Raw genomic sequence first — 23,994 nt, 5'->3', positions numbered from 1 at the left:
AATGTAAGCAACGAGCTCACCCACAAAACGTCCCTGCTTGTAGTTCATATTAAACCACACACTGAGGAGGCCATTAGTGCAACTGGAGCTGCTGCTGTGTTTTATGAGACTATATAAGACCAGCTCTAACCTAGGAGAGAGAAATTAGTCGTCTCCAGAGACAGAGGATAAAAGCAAAACGCTGCACTAACATGGGTGATTTACGTCAGGAGGAGAGGGCATGACAACAATGTTTTGTTTTTCTGTTCACCACGCTGGATGCACTGCTTCACCAGCCAGTGGCGGGCTTACACCTGCAGGGTTTCAGGCTCATATGGGCAGCAGTCATGACAGTCAAAGCAACTTCAACATAAGAGCCGAGTAATATTTGATAGATTCCAAGAGAGTTACATACATTTTCAGCAGCAAAATACTTTGATGTTTATGGAAGATGAAGAGAGGCTCAAATTCTGGTTTTCCACATGTACGAAATAATTGGTTCCCTACCACTATTATTATGTTAATTATTTTGTTTTTGGTTCAAGAACAACCCAAATAACTATTTTTGTAAAAATCTTCTGTAAAATATAAAAAAAATGGTTTTTGGAAAGCTTTAATAAGGTCATAATTAGACTAAATGAAGAAACATTAGAGGGTAATTTTATTGCAGATCTCAAGAATACATATTCCTTAATTTAAGTTCAAATTAAATTGTCTTACAAAAGGAATTCAAAGTGCTATTTCCTTTCTATTCCTGTCACCTGTAAAAGCTTAGCTTAGCACAAATACTGTAAAAAGGGTGAAACAGCTAGCCTCAACCGTTAAAATGTTAGAGGAAATCTTGTTTGAAAGCAACCCTTTGTGGATTTGTGAGCGGCCATTGCCTGGGGGTTATTTTTTGAGACTCATCTGGTCAAGAAAGCAAAAAAGTGTATTTCCCAAAATGCTGAACTACTCCTTTAAGAGCTTTTTGAACCATCAGTTCTAATGTAAACAGGTAGCTGTTGGAAATGTTTAAGAACTGGAGTGATACAATTACATTTTTGGGTTTTCTTCAAGACACCAATGAAGTGAAACCTAAGTACTATATTACGGCTGAGTTTCCTCCTGAAAGAGGAAACTCATAGCAGTAATCGGTCATGAAGACAAAGCATCCTATTTTTGAAATAGTACTTAGATTGCATTGCCATGCTGATGTGTGAACATAAATATAGGTCTGCATCAATAATAGCTTTGAGGCTTTTGACTTTGTCAGTAAAGGACTGAAGGATGTTTTGTGCCGTAGAGAGATTGATGTCCTCTAAACAGTTTAAAGTGCTCCTGTTATCAGGAAATAGTGAAATGCAGAGCTGAGTGTCATCCACAAAGCTATGATAAGTAATGACAAGTACTTATTTAGCTGCTACATAACTGTAAATTGTACAGTAGCAGATTTTTTTAGGATGAGACTGAATTTGAGACTGAATTTCACTTTTTTTCTCCAGATGTGCATTGCCAGCCACTGAAAAATACTTTAATTATTGACTTAAAAGGACAGAATTATAATTTCAATGTCACCACTCCGGCTCTGGAACCAGCCCTGTACGCTTAGATAATGATAACAACCAGAGACTGGGCGGATGAGGAGGTGTACGTGGGTGGAGTGGGGTAGGTCAGGCAAGATTAATTGTGGGGGATGTAAATTTAATTCGTCACACTCAGATTGATGTCAATTTTAATTGAATTAAAACAATGTGAACCCTGGCCTTCTTAGAATCTAGGACAGCTGGTGAATAGTGATGAAGTGAGTTGGGGAACACTTGAGAGACGAGGGGGGTGGGGAGGTTAGGGGTGAGGAAGACTGAGAGAGAGGGAGAGAGAGAGAGAGAGAGAGAGAGAGAGATAGAGAGAGAGAGAGAAGTAATTGATAGTGATAGTTGACCTTAAACTAATGAGCCATTCTGCTCCACCCTACACTGGTTGTACTCGTTTCAAGAGTATCTTAGCTGCTCAGTAAAGACATTAAAAAGACCTGTGGATTTACACAAGCTCTTTCTGTTGTAATAGCAGGACAGACTGCATGTTATACTGCACATCTCACACATTTAAAAGTGCTTTCACAGTGTGTGCACCGGCCCTTCATGGGTGTAATTGATATACACGTGTGTGTGTGTGTGCGTGTGTGTGTGTGTGTGTGTGTGTGTGTGTGTGTGTGTGTGTGTGTGTGTGAATACACAGATGCATATAACTGTGTGTAGGTGGAGTCAAGAAAAGTCAACTTCTGGACTAACACTTATCTCAGGTGTGATTTTTATCATCTCCCCAAGGACACGTAGCCGAGGCTGAGTGTTTAGCGTGACCACGGCAGGCCCCGCACACAGGCGCCATGCATTCACGCAAGACTGGAGCGCACATTCGAGAGCAAACCCATCTCATTTTGTCACCCCGCAACTCTTATCTCGCCCCACTCGTTTCTCTTCAACCCCGCTCTCCGGGATAATATCGGCACTAATCCATCTATCCACCTTCGGCCTGATGGATGGGGAAGGAGAACAGACGGAGGAGGTGTGGATGCCACAGTCCTCACTGCTCGTGTCTCTGCTGACTGCCCTCTGCCTTCGTTCTCTCCCGCCGGAGCCGACATCCGCTGTGCTGAGATTACGGCCAGCTGGCCAGGGTAAAAGTCAAGCTATCGCTAAAATAAATATATAAATCTTCGAGAAAACACGCTCACACGCACACAGGCAGTAACATTTTATATGGTTGTGAAGTGTTCATGTATCTGAAGGTGACCCTATAGCACTAGACCTGCAAGAAGCCTTTTACTGCGATGAGACCATGTGCTGGATCACCTCCCCACATTACACACACTTTCTCCAACACGAGCACACACACACACACACACACACACACACACACACACACACACACACACACACACACACACACACACACACGCCGAGCACGCTGTACTATCTCAAATGTGAGTTGTAGCCCGGAGAGGCAAGGTCAATCAAGTTACTGTGAACCTCGAAGGATGAATCTTAAACGTAATGGTTGCATGCTGAAGATGGAATGCCACATGCAAAACCAAACACCCACAATGACTTCATATTTCCACACATTTAAACATTTACTCCCTGTACATAAAGCGTGTTTCCCAGGCAGCGCCCCCCGCACCGTGGATATACTACAAGACGCGTAAGTTAGATGATTCCTCTCCTCCCCTCCATTTCCTCTTGCCCTTTGCAACCTGCGATTCACTGTGCCAAATGGTACATTTACATTGGTCGTAACCTCAATCACCATGCTTTGCAGACTATGCTGAATGTGCAGACAGACGCTTCTACAGTGAGGGGAAGCAGACAGGTATAATGGGAACGGTAGATAGAACCCCCACGCCCGAGGCATCGATCAAGCCAAACGACTCCATTACAATAAGTCCGACAGAGGCAAACGGTAATGCGCGCTGTGATAAACACTAGGATAATAGTCTGTTTATAGTCCTGGACACACTGTTTCTGCTGGGAAACGCCAGCAAAGAATACAGATACAGTAAGATACAGGAGCAGAAACCTCTCTATCTTTGTCCTTCTTTCTATCTGTTCTCCTCTCTCTCCTTTGTTATCAGTCGCTTTCTCTCCCTTGTTCTATTTGTTATACCTTTCCCGCTCTCTCTGTATAATATTTTGCTTCCAACAGAACGCAGAGGGAGCTGCATACATCAGCTGAACAGGGCTTTTATCTGGTGTTATACAATTGTAGCATTACCATCACAGAGCTGGAATGAGGCCGAGGAGAACCATAAAAATTGAATAGAAATGATTCAGATGTACTCCTGAAAAACAGACAGGTATCGCACCAGACACTCGTGGGTATGCAAATATAAACCCGGTGAAGACAACACACTCGAGCAGGCATGCAGCACATGGAGTGGCCCACACTGTACATGCACGTATCAATTAATCATAGCCGGGTCGTATCGGTCGAGGCGTTGCTTCTCGTGTCTCAGATAATAGAAAGGGGTAAACACAAGAGTAGACTAATCTGACCGCGCTCTGTATTCCACAGAGGAGCTGGGGAAAATAGCGAACCTGCTGCAGCTATGAATCAATTATAAGAGTACACAAAAATGCACTCTCTTTACAGATGGAAGGGGGTGGGGAATGGGTTGAGGTGAAGGTCTGTGGAGAAGAAAGAGAAAACAAAATCTTTCCATCTGTTGATAATGGTGTTTTCTTTGTCGATGTACCATGGTCTGTACCTGTGCCGTGTCTGCATGTTCAGAATTAGATAAGAACATTTATATTCGCCCTGACATAAATTGGAGGGAACATAAAATGAGGCAAGGGGTCGCTGTTTCTTTTACGTTTCAATTAACCCCGGGAAGCGCCGGGGCGTACTTACGGCGCTCCTGGATCAGCCTGATGTGGGTGAGCCTATGTTTATGCCCATAGTTAAACTCCATTACAAGACTGACCTCAGTTCAGAAAGCAGCCCCTCTCCTGCTTCTAATAGAGGCCGTCGCACTGTGCAGCCGATTCAGAACAGTAGACACACACACACGCGCACACACAATTTGCAGCAAGGCAGGGTCAAAGCAAAGGCCACTGTGTATTGCGTTATGTTTAAGATCAGTTAAACTTAATGACCTCCTTCATGCTCTTGACCTATCAAATAAACTACAACATTAGCACTCGGAGTCCAGGCGTAGTTTGGCCTTTCATGCTTGCTGTCCAGGCCATGCCGGTTTTAACAGGATGTGATAAAATGTGGATAATCTCACGCCCACTTGAGGGGATGATGGTGTAGGTTTATCAAAGGAAATGAGCCCACAGTCAGAGTGAGTTTATCTAATTCTACCAGGATACTACAGCTTGAAAGAGTGGTATGGTTATAAGGCAAATGCTTTGAAAATGTAGAGCTAGCCATATTATTTTTTACGGCAGAAGCAGCATATTTGATGAAGCAGAACAAAGACATGCACCTATAAAACAATGTTTCTCTCCATAGCTATTGAGGCTGTCCAGCTGGTAGCAGTCACACTCGCTTAACGTGGGACTCAATTCACATGGGAACATTGTCTTCTTTTAAGAAATGTACTGCAATTGTGGGAACCCCACATCAACCTGCTGCATTAAAGCTGTAGAGCATCGTACCCTGGGTGTCAAATAAAATTGCTTCTTGTATTTTGATCCGTTATTGACGTTTCATTATGGCAAAGATGTGGCAAAGTTAGCCCAGACTGTGTGTGGGTGCTTCTATGTGGCGATATATGGGTGTGCACGTACTGCATATATAAGGCATTAAAGAAACTATGGGTGGTTTAATAAGAACAGTGAGAATACAGAACAATGAGAAATAGGTTCACTAGGAAAAAAATAAATCAAGAGTAAAATTACTTATTTATTTTTTCCTCTCTCTATCTCTGACTCACTCTTGTTCACAGGGCTGATTTAACCCCACACGCTTGTTGTTACCAGCTACATATTGTCTATTGTTCTGGCTTCCATTGTTCAGCCAGGTTTATTGGATATTCACCTCCCACTGCCTTCAGGCAACATGCAGAGCTCATATATGGAAGTAAAATGTCTTTCACTTTACCGGTAGTTCTTTCATTCTTTTTGCCTCTCTATGTCTCTTTCTCTCCATCTTTCCGCTCTCTCCTTCTCCCTCTCTCTATCATTAATGTGAACTGTGTATATTTATAACCCAATAACATTTTCATGACCACCGTCATTATAGAACATTGAGGTCATGCTGACCACACATAGAGCAAATAGCAACCATTGGAATCATAGGACATACAAACTGTATAGCACATAATCACCCACATTAAATACTGTATATCAATTTCACAATAACAAAGTTAATATGACAGACGTACACATTTGCATATACTGTACATCTCAAAACATAGGGAGGGAAATGTTTTTTTTTTCTCTCATGTGAATTGGGCAAATTAACTCTTTAAACTGTGGTACCGCACCCAAAACTGACTAAGAACAGAATGGACTTACTGCTGGTGGCTTCTCACACTTATAGTTTTTCTTTTAAAGTAAGTTGGGCAATTTGACATTATTATTGATCCGGATCTCAATTTTAACAGCTCTGTATATGTATACATATCTATGTCAATAACAAAGACAGCCTATTATGACGAGAAGACTTAGAGGTTACGCGTCTAAACAGGATCTAGAAAAACTAAATCACTCCATCTCAAGTAGGTTAGACTGTTTAATGGTCTTTTCTCAGGTCTCTGCAAGAAAGAACTGAGGCCGCCTCAGCTCATTTAAGGTGCCGCTCATTCAAGGTGCCGCTGCTCTTGTTCTCGCAAAGAATAAGAAAACACATTACAGCCAATCTCAGTGCTCTGCACTGGCTACCAGTCAGGTATATAATACACTTTAAGTTACTGTGGATGAATCATTTCATTTAATTAGGATACAAATTCAAAGCTGTACTGTTACAGTTACAAGAAGAAAAAAAAAGACGTAATCGGATTACTAATACATTTTCTAAAAAAGGGATTACAATTTTAGAAATGTTTGTGCCAAATGATTAAAGGGCTTTCGATGATGAGCACATTTCTACATCCGCAGAGGCACAACTTGCAATGTTCTGTGATTGCCTTCCCCTTTCCTGCTTTACAAACCAAATCATTTCCAAATTTCAGCATTTTTCTTTTCTCCTGTTTTTATTGACAATTTGCTCCTTCTATTGTAATACTTGGATTAGGGTTCCTGATTACATTTTTTAACAGATAATTAGTCATGGTCTAGGAACACATTTTTAAAGGACCCCTCCCAACCAACTGAAACAGGTCAGTTCTGTTCTGGAATTGGGAACATTTCCCAAAGTAAAAACAAAAACATGATGAAGCTGCTTTTAGTTATTATGCTGTCCTCCATTGGAACAAACTGCCTGAAGAACTTGCACCAGAGTTTTTCCTTTTCCGATGTGAGGGTTGGACAGAGGATGTCGTACGCTTTACAGATTGGAAAGCCCTCTGAGGCTATCTATTATTTGGCTATCCAAATAAAATAAAATACATTATTTTATTTTCATTTTTGTATTTTTATATTTTACACTCCTCTCTATTTTTACTATCGGTGTCTTTAAATAAATGGTTATGTAAAAATAAGTGTTATGCACTGCTATCTCTCTCACCTGTCTTTCTTTAACACTTCTTTATGTAAAGCACCTTGAGCTGCCTCTGTGTATGAAATGAACTATGTTAATAAACTTGCCTTGCCTCACCTTATTTTGCCCATGCATGCATGTCCTGAGGCATTTCTATTTTAAGTACTTTGCAGGGAATGGTGGGCACACTGATAGTTTGAAGTACTCCACTGTGATGGTAATGGTGATAAAATACAATCTAGTGCATCTTCCTCCTTGTATCTGCCTCATTTTTATTGATGGGCCAGCATTTTACCCACAGGGGGTAAAAATACTGGCCCATCAATCACGAGAGTAGCCAATGAGGAGTCCGCACCTCCGGGATCACACTTTAGTCTCACCCAATAGTGAACACCTTGCTGACGTCGCGGTGGTGTATCTTCCTGTTTGCTAGATATCAAATCACATGTGTATCTAGAACTGCTATCACCCTCAAATCAAACAAGAGCAATGACCAGCCACACAAATAAACACCACACAAGATACTCATCAAATGCTAACACCACTGCTGTGGACTAACATCATACACACACACACACACACACACACACACACACACACACACACACACACACACACACACACACACACACACACACACACAGTTATAAAAAAGACACATAACCGTACACCCAACAAGACACAATGACTAATTAACCAAAGATTGTGAAGGTTTCCACCATTAATCCATTAATTTTAACTATATACATCACAACACACACCATTCTAAGCAGTAACAAACTGATGCGATTGAGGAACGTATGAGTTCTTATGTAAATGTAGACTATTTCTCATATTGTTGATTTCCATGTAATTATGTCAAATTGGAGGTCAAGCAAAGCTCATTTGATTTGCTGCACATCAGTAAGCACAGCAGCAATTTTAGGCTTTAATTTGGATGCTGTGATGCTACTGGGCACAGAATAATAGGTACGCACTGATATACAATGGGCGGGACTAGCTCGGCTGGTTTGAGACAAAGGAAAAGGGAAAAACTTAACAAACCAGATTTGACCTTTTCATCAACCCAAATCAGAGCGGTTGACCTGGCAGTGCTCAGAGCACCCGATCCCCACGTCTCACCCTGGAGCACACTCCACTGAGAGAGAAGGAATGGAATGAATGCTTTTATTTGTCATGCGCTCACCTCGCAGCTGTGCAAGGCAGAGAAAGAGACAGAGAGAGAGAGAGAGAGAGAGAGAGAGAGAGAGAGCAGTAAATCCACTGACCTTGGTCCTGGCTCTTTAGCGCTCTGTGTGAAGGGGTTTAGCCTATAGCCTTAAATATTTCAACACCGCTTGCTCGGCTGGGAAGTGCTGAGTTAGAAGAAGGGATAGAGGCCAGGCCGTAGCTTTCAACCTCCCCCAGCAATTAACACAGCAGCAGGACATCACTGCAGTTCTCAGTGGTGTGTGTGTGTGTGTGTGTGTGTGTGTGTTTTTGTTACCATTCATTCCTTTTCATCTAGCACCTGTGACTGCTCCTCTATTGATTGTTCCAACGTTAACAGTAGATTTTGTAAACTAGCCCCTCCACACACACAAAAACACGCCGTCATCGTTACGTCTCGTGTTTTTCTTGAGGACTTACCAGTGACTGTGAGTTCAGTCGTCCTCCTCACCACAAAGCCACCAAACTGGACTTCACAGGTGTAATTCCCAATGTCATCTTCCTTCACCTCCTGGATCGACAGTGTGTCTCTCTTCTGGATGATACTGGCACGCCACTGCTTTGGACGGCACTCCTGTACATTACAAAAGGACAGACAGGTTAAATTGTGTCTTCTACATAAAGCCGACTTTTGATAAATCACTGGAGAAGTGGAATACAAAATGACTGGCTGGAGGCAGATGGGAAGGGAGTGTGCTGCACATGATCGGGAATTAAATATTCTGGCCAAGCCTGACATTATAAAATTCAAGACCTTCCCTCTGCTTCATAATGAATTAAATCCATTTCAAGTGGTCTGAGCTGGACACAAAAGCTTTTGAACGTCACTGAGCGTTAGGTGGATGAAGTGGTGGGGCTGCATAAATACTCTGTACAGTGAAACAACAAAGCTTAGCCATTATCCTCTTTATCTGATCAAGATTTATTGCACTGAACTAAATATTCTCCATTCAATACTGTTGTCGAGCCACAGAGGACAGAGAATGTTATTTACACGGGTCTCTGCTGGCAAAATAAGTGTGTTTGTGCTGCGTCTGTGAGCGTGTGTGATTATATGTGTGTGCAGGCACCACGAGTGTCTCCGTGACACGGCCCTCTCTGCAGCCCCCTCGGTGCTCTGGCAGGGACATCGATGGCTCGGCGGATTCTATTCCACCATTGCTCCCGGCAACCTTCGAATTCAATCACTGTGGCTCTGCAGTGGTCCAAATAACTCTGGGTTCCAGCACTCCCAGTCATTACCCAGACCGTAATTGAATTCTGGGAAAACCTAGAGGTCGAGCCCGGCCTGCTAATCTACTGCGGATCTGCCTGTGATTAGTCTGGCTTGAAGCCCTTCACCGGGATGCACTTTGTTGACCGCAGGCCTAGCCTGACCTGGGAAAAGCAAGGACCCAGGTGAGAGGCAGGAAGGCGCGTGCTGAAAAAAGATCACGGACGAGGAGTATTTGGAGGACATTTGGCGCTCATTCCGCAGGGCATAGAGTGACGTCGCACAATGTTCTCCTCATACGAGCTCCGTGTTCATCAAGACAGCCGTCTCTGTGGATGCCCTCTGCTCAGGCATCGTTCTCCTTCGACGGCGCTCTTGTGTGATCATTTGCATCCATACGTAATCTACCTAAGTGATCCTGAATCACGTTTCCAACAAGGCTTTTCAACATAAACAGCCAAGAAATTAGATGAAAACAAACCAATGAACCGTTCAAGAATATTTCTCGGTTGTATGATCACTAAAACAGATGATTGCCGTATTACTTTTCCCGAGCACACAACAAATAACAGTATTCAAGACATGCACACACAAACTAATGAACCTTGAGGCAAGTATTCTAACGATATGCATATCACGCGGCAGTTGAGATCAGTATAACCACAGACTCGTCAGAGTGCTGAGCCCACCTTGAACCAGGTGATGTCCGGCTCTTTGCCAGGTTCTACATAGTCATCGATGTCGGGACAGAGGATGTCTTTGCTCTTGCTGAGCTCAGCCTTCTCAGTTCGTCTCATGTTGGAGTTGTAGCACAGGTTTGTGTCGTTCTCCGCCACAGTCAGAGACATGGACACCTTCATGCAGTACGTGGAGTTCCTGTGGGCGGAGAAAGACAATACAAGGAGGTTAAGATTCACATTTACTTGTTTGATACATATGTCATATTGTTACATTAACGATGTACAATACGAGGAGCATTGACACTACTACACACACTCAAACAAGTTGAATTTTATGTTTACTCCCTTGGATGTCCCTCAAGTTATTTTGATCCCTCTCCATCCCTCCTCTTCCTCCTCCTCCTCCTCCTCCTCCTCCTCCTCCTCCTCCTCCTCATCCTCCTCCTCCCCTGTGTGTGTGGGGTTAGCAATAACAACGTGTTCAGCAGCTTTACCGAGTCAATGACTCACACTCACGACCACTATTGGATTTATGGGGGGAGTCAGCCGGGACGTGTGCATGCTAATCAAAGAGGAGGCAAACACTGAAAGGGCCTCGTGACATGAAGGGGGAGAAAGCTGCTCGGTCATCACAAGGAGTTAGTCCCCGCTGCACGTCCCCGCTTCGTCTCCGAGCAACCGTCAACACACTTTACCTCTGATGCACACAAGCTGGCAGAGGTGAAGGATGTCTCTCTCTCTCTCTCTCTCTCTCTCTCTCTCTCGCTCTCTCTCTCTTTCTCTCTCACCATGTCGTTATCATCATCATTGTCATAATCATCATCATGGCCGTATCATTTTAATTCCATCCCCACGGACACCCTCCCAAGAGGTGACCGTGACGAAAGGTTCCCACCAAACTAACTACAACTTACAGCCTACACTCGTTTTGGAAGATTACGGTCGACTTTTCTTTTTTTTTGGCATTGTACGTTTCTGCAAACGATGGATATGATTAATGGCAACGTTTTTGTATTCAGTCAGAGCAAGCAAAGTAGTAAATAGAGCAGTGGTTCTTAACCTTGTTGGAGGTACTGAACCCTGCAAGCTTCATCAGTGCATTCACCGAACCCTTCGTAATTGGAAAAATAAAATATGATTTCTTCAAAACATAGGTATATATTTTGTTAGTGCACAAAATGAACCATGCATCAGTAGCACACAAAATCACTGTGTTCAAAGAACAAAATCAACAACCTCGATCGAACCCAGGTTAAGAACCACTGAAATAGAGCAACCGTGGTTGAAAGTTACGTGGTATGATTGTATAATAATGCGTTGTCCACTGAGAGCAGGCGGGACGGGTGGTGGACAGTTCAAACAAACACAGGACTTTCACCCAGGAGACAGATGACAGTGTGCTGTGTAAAACCAAAAATCATATGCTTTGGATTACGCTTGTTACACAACGTGTGCTTGTTGATATGCGTGTTATTTAACGCTAAATAAGACCTCCTGCACAGGTTAGTTGTTCTGTGCCTTACGTTGTTACCATGATCTATTTTCTGTTTCACAATGATAACCACGTGGCATTGTGCCTTTCTGTAAGCGTGATACAAGGCTGAATGAATGTGGTCACGGAGTGGGAGTGAGTGAGCAGGCGAGCAGCAGAGTTCTGGATTGTACTGGAGTCTATTTGGGACTCTGGACAACATGCTATGAAGAAATGAAGAATGCTGTTGCAGTAGTCAAGTCTGAAGGTAATGGAGGCAATTATCAGAGTTTTTAGAAACGGATGAGGGGGAGGAAGAGCGAAAGCATTCCCTTGGCTCTGTGGAAGGGGGCATTGTCACGTTGAAACAAGAAAGGGTCGTCTCCAAACTGCTGCCACAAAATTGGAGGCACACTGTAATTTGAAATAGCTGAATGGTCCACACCATAAAAAACAGCCCCAGACCAAAAGTCTGCACGCTTTAATGAGGCATCTCTGTCTGTGTTTGTATCCTCCAGCCTGGCTGTGATCTGAAACGGTCCCTCACTTGGTCGGTCGAATGTGAATCTGCGCGCACACTAGCCATATGAGCTTTCATTTCATTTCATTACATTACATTTACGGCTCGCCAGATGCTCCCATTCACTGTAAATGACAAGGTTTCATATGATCTACTCAGGTTATGGAAGCAATAAGGGAGTCACCTCTCTCGTATAAACACCTCTGACCCCCTGGGACCATAAAACACAGATGTACACACACACACACACACACACACACACACACACACACACACACACACACACACACACACACACGCACGCACACACACTTTAAAGACAAATGTGGCTATGTGCAGTCCTGGATGACTGGGTAAAGATAGCGACGAGAGGAGCAGAAGGAGAATAGCTACTTGGAATGAGAAAAAAACAAGATACTGTATACTTCTACAACATAGAAGATGACTAAAAGGGCATCTAGAAAATGCTGTAGGAGGCAAAAGTAAGATGCAAGATATTGCAACAGAGCACTGCCCTCTTGGTGCTGATATCTAACATTATCGACTCAATGCCTCCCTACTGGAGGGAATAGAGTGGGAAGACGCGGTGCAGTAGGCTAACAGTGTACACTTGGATAGTATATTTGTCCACAGAACAAATTCGACCATGCAAACACACGGGTGGGCAAATTAACACACCTACAAAGTCAACCCCCGGCGCTTGTTGATATAACAGTAGGACGATCAGAGATGACCTCTCACAGTCGTCCACCTGAGCCATTAAACTCCCCGGGGAGCCAAAAGGAGACATCTTTACATGTTAAATATTCACAACAGGCACCCTGTGGCATTGTGGGTAGGTGTCAGGGGTTGGCGCCTGATTGATGGACAGCCGGGGGTCGATGCACAGTCCTCTGGTGTCTTTCACGTCTGTCACATTCTATTTGAGTGTAGCTGCTTTGAATATTAGTCTGCGGCTCACGTTAGCTGTAATTCTCCGCACATTATTATGCCCCATGTTGGATAATGCAATCATGGGAAGGAAATACACATGGTTTCACCTTCTCCAGAACACAGACTTGTTACTAGAACCATTATAAAATAATTTATCAGGTGAAATGTAGTGGGACTGTGGCAGCGTGAGAGGCGGAGAGAGAGGAAGACATATTGATGATATGAATCGATGTTACAGGCCTTAAGTGAGATGACATGCAGAGGAAAGAGAGAAAGAGCAAAGGGGTGAAAGAGAGGGAGAGCAGTAGAAAGCACATCGAGATTGCTATATGTAAATGAAGTCACCTTCACATGAAATCCGGCGATTAGACATACATTTCCAGACAGAGAAGGACAAAGATAACTACTCACATACATGCACACACTCATGCATCACCCAGTATCTATGTCTGAGTAAAACATCTGGAGGGCCTCGGTAAAAAGTTGAACTTACCATAGGGGCATTTACGTACATTTATAGACATTACACAACACGCCTAGAGCTACTGGAGACTATCCTGGCATATATACGGTGCAGTCAGTTGGTATGGGGGCAGTGACATATCTGTTGTTGTGTTTGCTTTTGTCCTCAGCGCACTAGATTAGAAATAAAACATGACTATGGCTCTAAATGCTAACAATTTGAGGGGGTTTATATCAAGATCAAATTAAATTGTGAAACAATAAAGGAGTGACGTAGAGACGTCGTATACAGCTCTGGTAGTGGCAGCGACCTGTCAATGATAGTAAGTCCGCCCTAAAACATACATGTATTGTCTATTTTATTCTAAATGGGGCCATAATTTAGTAAATCAACACCATACTTTATTGAAGAATACTTGAAACTAGAGATTGAGATTATAAACTCATGTTTACAATTTTTACTGAGGTAATAAATCAAGTGAGGAATAAGGTCAATTTCTCACAGACTTCCATACATTTGGACTTGTTTTTGCAACCGGAGGAGTCGCCCCCTGCTTGTCAGGAGAGAGAATGCAAGTTTAAGGACACGTCCCCATTGGCCCCACTCAAAAGAACCGAAGGTGGCCGGCTGGAAAATGTAAAGGTTAAGTGCTTTTTGTTTTAATTTTTGTGCTCTAAGTGGTGCAGGAATCAATCCTAAAACCCCGAAGTGAGTCAGCCTTTTGCACCTCCGGATCCCTCGCCTCTAGTTCCATTGTTTTATGAATATGTGTTTCATTGTCTGAAATGGTCTGTGGTTGATTCTAATGTTTTAAGCTACAATATAAAATATGTCAGTACGAGCCCCTCTGGTAGACTTTGAAGCAGTTACATGTCTTAAAAAAGGAGTTTGCTAACAAGTGGCTTAATGAGACCACAAACCGTTGTCATGCCGACTAGCCTGCCTTCACAGCGTTGTGTGTGTGTGTGTGCTCATGCTCACGCCACCGAGGTGGAGTTCATTTAAAGCATAACAGTAGCTTTTTACTTCTGGCGACTGCATTCACGCTTTCAAAATCATAGACGGGTTATTAATTTGTGAAGATTATCTTGAAGAACAAAACATGTAAGTGCATAAACTTATATTTACCACAGAGGCTGTTTTACTATTATTCAACCATCCATGAAAAAATGCAACACTTAGAAGCGGAGGTCATTGACGCCACTGAATTAGGTCTCGCGACTAATTTACATAGAAATAACATGAGCATACTAATATGACAAATACTCTGCATATTCATTCTGACATTCTATACAGTTCCAGTAGAATGTAATGTGCTTTTAATTGCATGTATTGATAATGACATTTTATAAACCGAGAAACTCACTCAAACGTTTTGAAATATAATCAGAGCTGCCTGTTTATTGGGTGCATAACGCATTTTAGGTAAATCAAATACCAAATCAATCAGTCCTGCAATAAATCAGGATGAATACAGCCTAAGTTTACAAAGCGTACCGTACATTTACAATTATGTATGATATGTCAGAGAGGCATTGATTCACATTGTCATATGGTTATGTAATATTTGTCCATCCCTGATGTCAATGAGGCTTGTTATAATGTTAGGTGTCATATCAAGGTCTACTGCATACTGTATGAACTCCGAAGAAAAGACAAAGGCCTATTTTTCCTCTCTTTGCCTGAAGGGAGTTTCCGGCTAGAGTGTTTAGGTCATATATGCTAAATTGTGTGACTCAAAAGCTTACTCTCGAACAAAAAAGAAAAATTGATTTCAGCTCCCAGGCAAATCTCTCGCAGTGTTCTGATTAGGGTATCTAAGAAGTTTTAAATCCCCCCCCACCCGCCCCCCAGCTCAACACGAGCAACAGAAACACAAGAGCTGCGGGCACTTTTTACAACTGTAGTGCTCTACAGAGTGGAATGTATGCTCTGAATTTAAAACGACATTTGAACAGGAACCAAGCCTTGTTAGAATAAATTGTCAATACAATATTAATTTACAGTGAAACATCACTGTTTGTGCCAGATTAGTTCTACAGAGTGCAGTAATAAATTGCAGTATAAACTGGGGTATCATTGCACACAAACACACTCCCCAGGTCATACTCAATGTATCCGGCAAGCCTTTCTGGGTCCTTAAGAGGCCTTTCACTGAGTTTATTAAAAATTATCTGAAATGAGGAGCTGCAATGAGCCGTTTATTGAGGGATGTTCTCCAATGTAAAGGTTAATAAGTTACTGCCACATAATTATGCATCTTGTATTAGAAGGAGTCTCTCTGTAATGGCCCACTAAAGAGTGAGTATGTGTGGGTGTTTGTGTTTTTATCTCTTTGTCTTTATATCTCTCCCCACCACTCTTATGCTGTAGTTCACTTTAATATAAATATGTGGAATCACTCAATTACAATCATCATGGAGATGATGCCACTTAAACGGGTCGGGTTTTTTGACAGAAATATAATTCTCTTTTCCTGATTAAAAGGAATAGTTCCACACTTTGGGAAATATGCTTCTTTGCGTTCTGTCTGATAATTAAATATAGACACCAAGACCACGTGTCTTGTCTTTACGGGTATTTTTGTACATTTCTGTTTGTGTTCGGATACAAAGAGCCAATTGGTAGGTCTTAGTTTTTCTGGTAGCTGATTCCCTCTGCTTCCAGTTTGTATGCTGAGCAATGCTAATCACCTTCAGCTTCCAGCACTTAATGCATAGATGTGTGAGGGGTATAGTTCTTCTCATCTAACTCTCGGCATGACAGCAAATAAGCATTTTTTTCCAAAATGCCGAACGGTTTCTTTTACTTAAACTTGTCCAACTAAACATTTAAATGCATCATCCCCAGTGTTATCTCTTTTCTCTCCATCCTACCGTAACACGCAGGAGTAGAGGCCCACGTCCTGGAGGTCGGCAGGTCTGAACCAGATGGCATCCTCCTCCTTGCTCATACGCACGCCGTCGAAAGAGATGGGCTCCTCGAAGTCGCTGTGGCCCAGGCCAGAGCTGCGGTACCACATGAGGCTGAGGCCCACACTCTGTGCCTGGCTGTAGTTGGCCCGGATGTAACCATAGAACAGAGCGCACTTCAGCCGCACCGGCTCACCCTGCAGCACCCGGTACTTCAGGTAGTCCACTGACCAATCTGTGCAGCCGTCCACTACGCAGAAACAGAAAGAGCGAGGGAGACGTACATCAACACATTGCCAGGGTGTGATTTAAATAACAATTAAGAAATAAAATAAAATATGTATGAGCCCATGCACAATTGGTGGCAGTGTGACTACAGGACATAGAAATATAAAATCGACAGCGAAAACAATATACAGATATTATGCATCTTTCTGTTACTTTACAAGAACATATGAGTGGGAGGAGGATTATCAGGTTATAAACCACCCACAATAATCCTCTTTTTTATTTATTAGAAAAGCACTCACTTTAATGGCTTTATTAGTTATGAAACCATAAGCTCTATAACAGTGTTATGCATGGTATGCAGTTTTTCATGATGTATATTGCATGGAATTCCACATCTTTTGCTTTTGGAGGATTGCAATTGTACTGCGCAATAGTACCGCTCCTCATGTACATGGTAATGTACACCTTCTGGTTAAACAAATGGTCGCTATTTACTCAGAGACTGATCGCCGGTCAACCTATGGCCATAGGTCAACTTCTGGCCAGAGGGTAGCTTGGGAATTGAGCTGCTGGCTAGAACTAGAACAGACCAGGGTGCCTGGTCAGGGGCTGTGCCAGTGTCTTTGATTTGTGTCAATAACTTGGGGGGAGAAGGGGCAAGAGGACCAGAGGTTAACCTGTAGCCAGCGATCAATCTCTGACTAATTAGCTACCATTTGTTTATCCAGATGGTGTATATTACCGGGTACATATCTGTGCATGCGTAACCAGAGAGACTCAGAGAGAGAAGTGGTGATGGTGTGGTGAGATAAAGTAATAAGAACCATGCTGCGTGCCAGTCTGTGAGTGATAGAGAGCCTCACAGGGACAGCTATGCTTGTAATTAATACTCTTAATTACCAGGGAAGTAATGTGTGTCTCTGTGTGTGTGTGTGTGTGTGTGTGTGTGTGTGTGTGTGTGTGTGTCTGTGTGTGTGTGTGTGCGCGTGTATGCATGAGCGTGCATTCCCTATATGAACGGTTGTCTGCCTAATTATGTCTGTTAATTACCAGTAGGCTAAGCCGCAAATGTGTGTGCGCTTATGCATGTGTGTGTATGTGTGTGTGTGTGTGTGTGAGTCTGTGTGCAGGACACAATGTGTCAAACCCTGTCTAATTATCATTCCTAATAATGAGAGCAGGGCCCCTATAGAGGCAAACAGGCACACATGCACTCTCATGTGTCTTCACATGTACTCCACACAACTTTAGACTTGATTACACAACTGTGAAGCACCTTAGTGGTGCAATGGGTAATACGTGTTTTTGGCAATTGAGTTTCATGGCTAAATTATTCAAATATCACACACAAACAAGGACGAAAATCAAAAAACCTGCACGAGACACTTTTATGTTGGGCATCTATCTGTTTTGACTATTTCAGCATTTGTTGGGACTTTGCCATGTGGTTGAAACAAAGGAACGGGGCGTTTCAACAGCCTGATTTGGGTTAAACCACGCCATCCCCCACCAGCCCACAAAATCTCACCGTTCATGAAATATTTAATGCCACGCAGCTCACCAAACCAGTGAGGCTCCGAGTCCCGAATTGAAGATAGATTTGAAGAAACGTGCGATCAGCTATTAAGCAATCTCATGTAAGGTTAGTAGGCGTTTTCTGGGCAACCTACAAAAGGTCAAAATAGGTCATAGTGTGTTGGGAACACTTTTTACGAACCACCACGTTCTGTTAGAGCTGTGCAAACATTAGTGTTGTGTTGCTGCTGCGGTGATTGTGTTGTTTCAATGCCGTTGTAAGCGGGATGTTCCGTGCGGCCATAATAGTGTTGTGTTTAGATCAGCCACCGCGAGTAAAGTCGGTAAACTTTACTTTATTAGTTAAATGCCGAATTGGAGTTTGCCAGTCGGGTTTCTGTGTGATAAAGTAACGGTTGCTGTATTTTACTGCGGCGGTGAGGATTTGCCTTGTTTTGAGTGTTTTTCTTCCTCCTTATTGATAAGCTAACCCACACACACGCACACCTACTCATACACACACACATATATATATATATATATATATATATATATATATATATATATATATATATATACGTTGTGCTGTTGTGCTCATGTTCGCGTGGCCTCTATCGCGTGCCTCACTGCTCCGTTTTTCTTTTTCTCTCGCTTCTCCCCCCCTTACGCCCACGGACACGCACTTGTTTGATGGTCTCAGGTAGTACACGTTTAACTGTACAGCATTTGTTGTTGCTTTATAATAATATTGACTTGATCAATATTGTTAAAAGTAAATAAACTCTTACACTTTAAAGAGCAGCTTTCTGTGGTAACTTTGTGCATGTGTATTGTGATCATTGCTGGATGTCGTGGCCTGTGCTCTAACTCAATATTTGAATATTGGCATTTCGAGTGAACAGCAATTTTTAGACTTTTTATATAGTTATTGATTGGTCCCTCATCCCAGGGTGGTGCCCCGTTATTAATAATAAAACGTTAATAATCCGATTTAATTCATGTCAATAATTTAGTTGTCATACTTGCCGATAACCAAACACACTCCTGCCAGATGCCAACACATTAAATAGGAGATAATCATCAGAAACAACTGCTCTTCCCCCGATTAGTGAGTGAGTTTCCATTGAAGGCAGCAGGTAAGTCCTCGGCTCTCTCTGCATATCAATCTGCTAATCAGCAGGGACAGCGGAGGCTTCATTCAGCCTTTTCTTTATTCAGCCTCTACACCTCTAATGGATATGACCTCTGTCTCTCTCTCTCACACTCTCCATTTCTGTCCTCCCCGCCACAACAAAAACTGTTTATTCTAACGAGCTTGTATCCTGATTCACAATGAAAGAGCACTTTATTCAGCCGCGGCGCGCCTGTCAGTTTCTTTCACCATGCAGATTTGCCGACACGTGCTGTCCGAGAAGTCTGCATGCACATGTGAACACACACGCACACACACCAGGAGAGACCTTTCATTCCTCACAGACCCCTAAATTGGAGTTGTTTAATGCTGTGGCCTTTTGTGGGGAGGAAACCATATTTATGTCTGAAACTCAAAACGGTTTTATCAACTCAATTAGAGGCTGACATTTCTCCACATCCGCACGCTGGGCAGGAAAATCAATGCTTTCCGCTGGAGGAATACTGCAGTCCTCACCCCTCACTCTCCCTCTGCTGACAGCACACACACACATCTACACACACAAATACAGGAGCTCTTCCCGCACCTCTGGGACAACACACCTTTAGTAGCGATTCTGTACAGCCACTCTCGGACAAGCCCGCAGTGTAAAGGATGTTTCCATATGGACACATTCCCACACGGCTGCCTGTCAGACTGAGGGAAATTGGCCTCTGCCCGATGAATCTTACTGCGGCACGATAAGCTGCAGCGATCCTTTCCCGGCTGCTGCCCTAACACTGCTACATCGCATGATGTATCGGGCATAGGTACAGCTGGTCCAATAGCAAGGGGGAGATGTCAAGCTGCAGGACATGTGTATGTGTGTGTGTGTGTGTGTGTGCGTGTATGTGTGTGTGTGTGTCACAGAAACCTTATTATATTCAGAGTCGAGGCAGATCTGTCTGTCCTCCTGTGACATTAAACCAAGCCATAAATATGGGCCGCTGAGCTGCGATGAATTGACCCACATTCATGTGGAACTACAAACCACAACCCGACCCCTAAACTTACACAATCACAGAGCATTGCTACGTGTCATCTCAGTCAACTCCTGCTTTTCTTTCCCCCTCTATAATCAAAACCCCATTATCCTTTCACAACGGTATATCCCATAAGTCTGCCTGGCTTTCCTTCTCACATGCCTCTCACTCTCTCTCATGTCGTCTTCAGTAGTCGGCCTCTCTTCTCTAATCACTACCTGCTCTCCTAATGAAGTGTAATTATCAGATGTTGGGTGGGCGGCAGGGTTCCTCGCAGGCCAGGAAGACATTCAATGATCTATATGTAGATAAGGACTCTATAATAACTTTCTGTCTCTCTAATTCCCTTTCTCCCCTCCTCACCCCCTCCACTGTGTAAATGACTCGATCTCTATCTCCCGATGCAGCCGACTCTCGAGCTTGGGAATCTTCTTTTTAATCCAAAATTGGTGCTTTCTAACTGCTATTTAGAACAGTAACGAAAAAAATAATCCATTTTGGTTTACTACACTGTAAAATATATATATTTCTACATGAAAAAAATGGTCAACTATGGAAATTGACCTATGTATCTTTGGCAAAGGCTGATGATGTACCAGCGATCTTTATGGTTTTCTGGCTATAAGTGTGGGTAAGCTGACCTAATTGTGCAGAATCTATAGTAAACGGTTCACTGTGCTACCCTGGAATAAGATGAAAAACACCACTTATAATCTTTAGGTATATTACATCTTATTCTCCTGAAGTCCTATGAACTGAGATAATATGTGACAATTTGATATTTAGAGAAATAAATGTAAAACAAAACATACTTGCATTAAACTTCAAATAATTGGCCTTTAACAGTTATGTTATAGTAACCACCTCATTCCCTGCCTATCATTCCCTCTCTGTTGGTCTCTCTCTACTTTAGTCTCCAGAAGAGAGAATAAAAGTTCAGCATAGTTGACCACAACGTGATTGGTAGGACTGCTGAGTCTCTGTGAATCACTGGCTTTTTCTTTTTAGCCACCAATTCAACTGTGAGTCTGTGTCTGCGACTTCAAGCCTTTCTTCCAGGTTTTGTTTGGCCTCAAAATAGTGGTAGGTGTTTAAAGCATCTAACATGGGTGAACTCTGCATGCATTTTGAGTGTTTTCATCCACTGGAGTCAGTTCTGAAAAACAAAAAATGTAATTATATAAGCTGAGTTACAGACTCCGGGCTTTGAAGTTGAAATGAAATTTGCTGCAAGATTACAACTTGATAAGAAACTAAGTTTCTGTGTCATCTGTTTTTTGTTGTCTGTAATCCCATGACAGACCATGGTAATGTAGCCTGGCTTTGTTCTGGTCTGCTCTGGTCCAGTGGGGCCTAGATCTGGTGAAACAGGCGCTGACACGACCTGAATTAACAATAATAAAGAGCTTTTCTGCATGAACGTTGAAAGAAAAAAAGAAAAAAAAATCATAAATGATCTATAATTTATTAAAAAAATGAGTAAATTATAGATCATTTGTGATTTTTTCACAATCTACATACAATACACCAACTGAAAGGTTATCTTTGCAATGTTTCATAAATTTAAATGATTTATGAATGTATTCAACATTATATGTTTTACTGAAGCATGATTGTGCATTAATGGTCTCCCCGTGTCTTTGTACTCCTCTAAGTAACTTGATCTGTGACTTTTTAATCTCTCCGTCTGTGCTCTGCCACTTCATATTTCTCTGTCTCCAAATCATTCACTCTCACTGACAGTTAACCATTTCTCGTTTATATGCAAATGTGGACCCGTACTGATCATTTCTCTCTAAAGATGGTGGTACATTAGCTCGGCTGTCCATCCAAAAACTGTTGGACAGGGAAAAGCATTCTACCTTGTATAAATCTACCTTCCTCTTTGTCTTTCTCCATCTGTCAAGACTGGACAAACAGTATGTTGTCCCTATTTCTTTTATTTTACAAACAAATGAATCATCTATTTTATCTTTCTTCAGCTTCCTGCTTCCTGTTATTTATGGTATTTATCTGTTATTTAGTTGGGACTGTATGGGCATGTAAAAAAGCATGTATACTTGACCAATACAAGATTTATTTTCAGAAACCAATGTCTGACCAGTTGTTGCTTTGAGAATAAATATGAATGAACAACTGCTGCATATATGTACGGAAAAGTATACACACGCAATATATATATTTATAATTGAGGCTTGGAAGAGCAGACATAGAGAAACAAAAAGAGATGGAGGCAGGTGTGACTGTGATGAGATGGGATGGCTGCATATGCAAAGTAAACAAGCAGCATCTCTGCCAGGCCGGCTGCCACACAGCCCAGTGCCAGACCTGGATTATGTCCCCACTGCAATGCTTATTGTGTCCCAACTCTGGCTGCTTTCGCTGACTGTTCAAAGAAGTATTGAGTAATTTGCTTCTTTCACAGCCTTGTTATTTTGTTTGTAGAGAGTTTCCTCTTCTCCTGCTTGTAGTCGATTCTAACTTTATATCATAACTCACAGAAAATGCAGTTATTCGCAGAGCATCAAATATTTTACACAAGAGGTTTTCCAACGGTGGGGTGCATCCCCGCGGGGAATGAGAGAAATGAGGGAACGCTACCGAGTGCGATGAAAGGGACAGGTGTGTGCTGGTGTTCTTCAACAATAGGAAGTAAATTACTATACGTTAGCCGGCTGATTTGGCCCGCTTATCAACACGGTCAGCAGCTCATGGAGGCAATTAAGGCTTTTTAGAAATAATTGTCAAAATCCTCTACCTTCTCCGAGTCGTAACACACAGTGTAATTTACAGTAGACTTCCCAAGGCCCAGTGTCCGTTGTGAATAGATGTCCATGAATGAAAAAATAGCCTGAAATTGCCTGAATCATCACATTTTAAGGTTTCTTCAATGTGATCCAGTGATATGTGTGCACATTGCAATGGTGCCAATTTGCCAAACAATTAAACTAACAAAGCTTAAAAAAGGGTTTAAGACGCAGTCGCTGACATAACCAAATGACTCCACCCCAACATTATACTTCCTGTTTTTCCCCAAAGCCCCAGATTATGAGAACTATAGTTTCAACACTTAGTGAAGTCTCCTAAATCGAAGAAAGGCAAATACTAATAATAGAAGTTACAAAATACATTACTATCAACATAGAACTTAATGATATCGTCAATGGTGACGGAGCAATGAAATCGGGTTGACCTCTGATTATACCGGCCTGTTTTGCTCTGGTTATGTCAAGCGAACATTATTGTACTTGTTTTGGAAGTGTCCTATTACCGCAACCTTTTGAAATGTGTTAATTCCACTCTAGCTGATTTACTACAATATAATTATGCTCAAGACTCTGCCTTGCATCTGAAACAACACATATTGCACACTTAACCACATAGAAGAACTCTTTTTCTTCTCTTTCTGGATTTACAGTACCTGCAACTAAAATGATATCTCTGATATAATCCTGGCTTGGCCTAAAATCCCATAAGTATCTCAAAGACAAAACAAAGTTGATAACTCTATACATTCCCTATAAATTGAGGCTGTTCATTAATCCCCAATAAATTCTGCATAGACAATATATGCTGGCCCTACTTGTTTGTC

At 42.3% G+C, this 23,994-nt stretch overlaps 1 protein-coding gene across 1 annotated transcript in view; it reads right to left on the bottom strand.

The window, feature by feature from the left end:
• The window catches only part of il1rapl1a (interleukin 1 receptor accessory protein-like 1a), a gene marked incomplete at both ends in the record, with an annotated part of 125,756 nt that overhangs the window by 67,684 nt on the left and 34,078 nt on the right, over nucleotides 1–23,994 (bottom strand). Inside the window, 3 exons of the mRNA XM_079230480.1 lie at nucleotides 8,731–8,884; nucleotides 10,213–10,399; nucleotides 16,467–16,752. Of these exons, the coding sequence (XP_079086606.1) occupies nucleotides 8,731–8,884; nucleotides 10,213–10,399; nucleotides 16,467–16,752 (627 nt within the window). The remainder of the gene's footprint in view (nucleotides 1–8,730; nucleotides 8,885–10,212; nucleotides 10,400–16,466; nucleotides 16,753–23,994) is intronic.

The sequence above is a fragment of the Taurulus bubalis genome, assembly GCF_910589615.1.
Source record: "Taurulus bubalis genome assembly, chromosome: 15".
NCBI classification, from domain to species: domain Eukaryota; kingdom Metazoa; phylum Chordata; class Actinopteri; order Perciformes; family Cottidae; genus Taurulus; species Taurulus bubalis.
The sequence above is the reverse complement of the archived record's forward strand: the minus strand, read 5'-3'. Positions and strand labels throughout refer to the sequence as shown.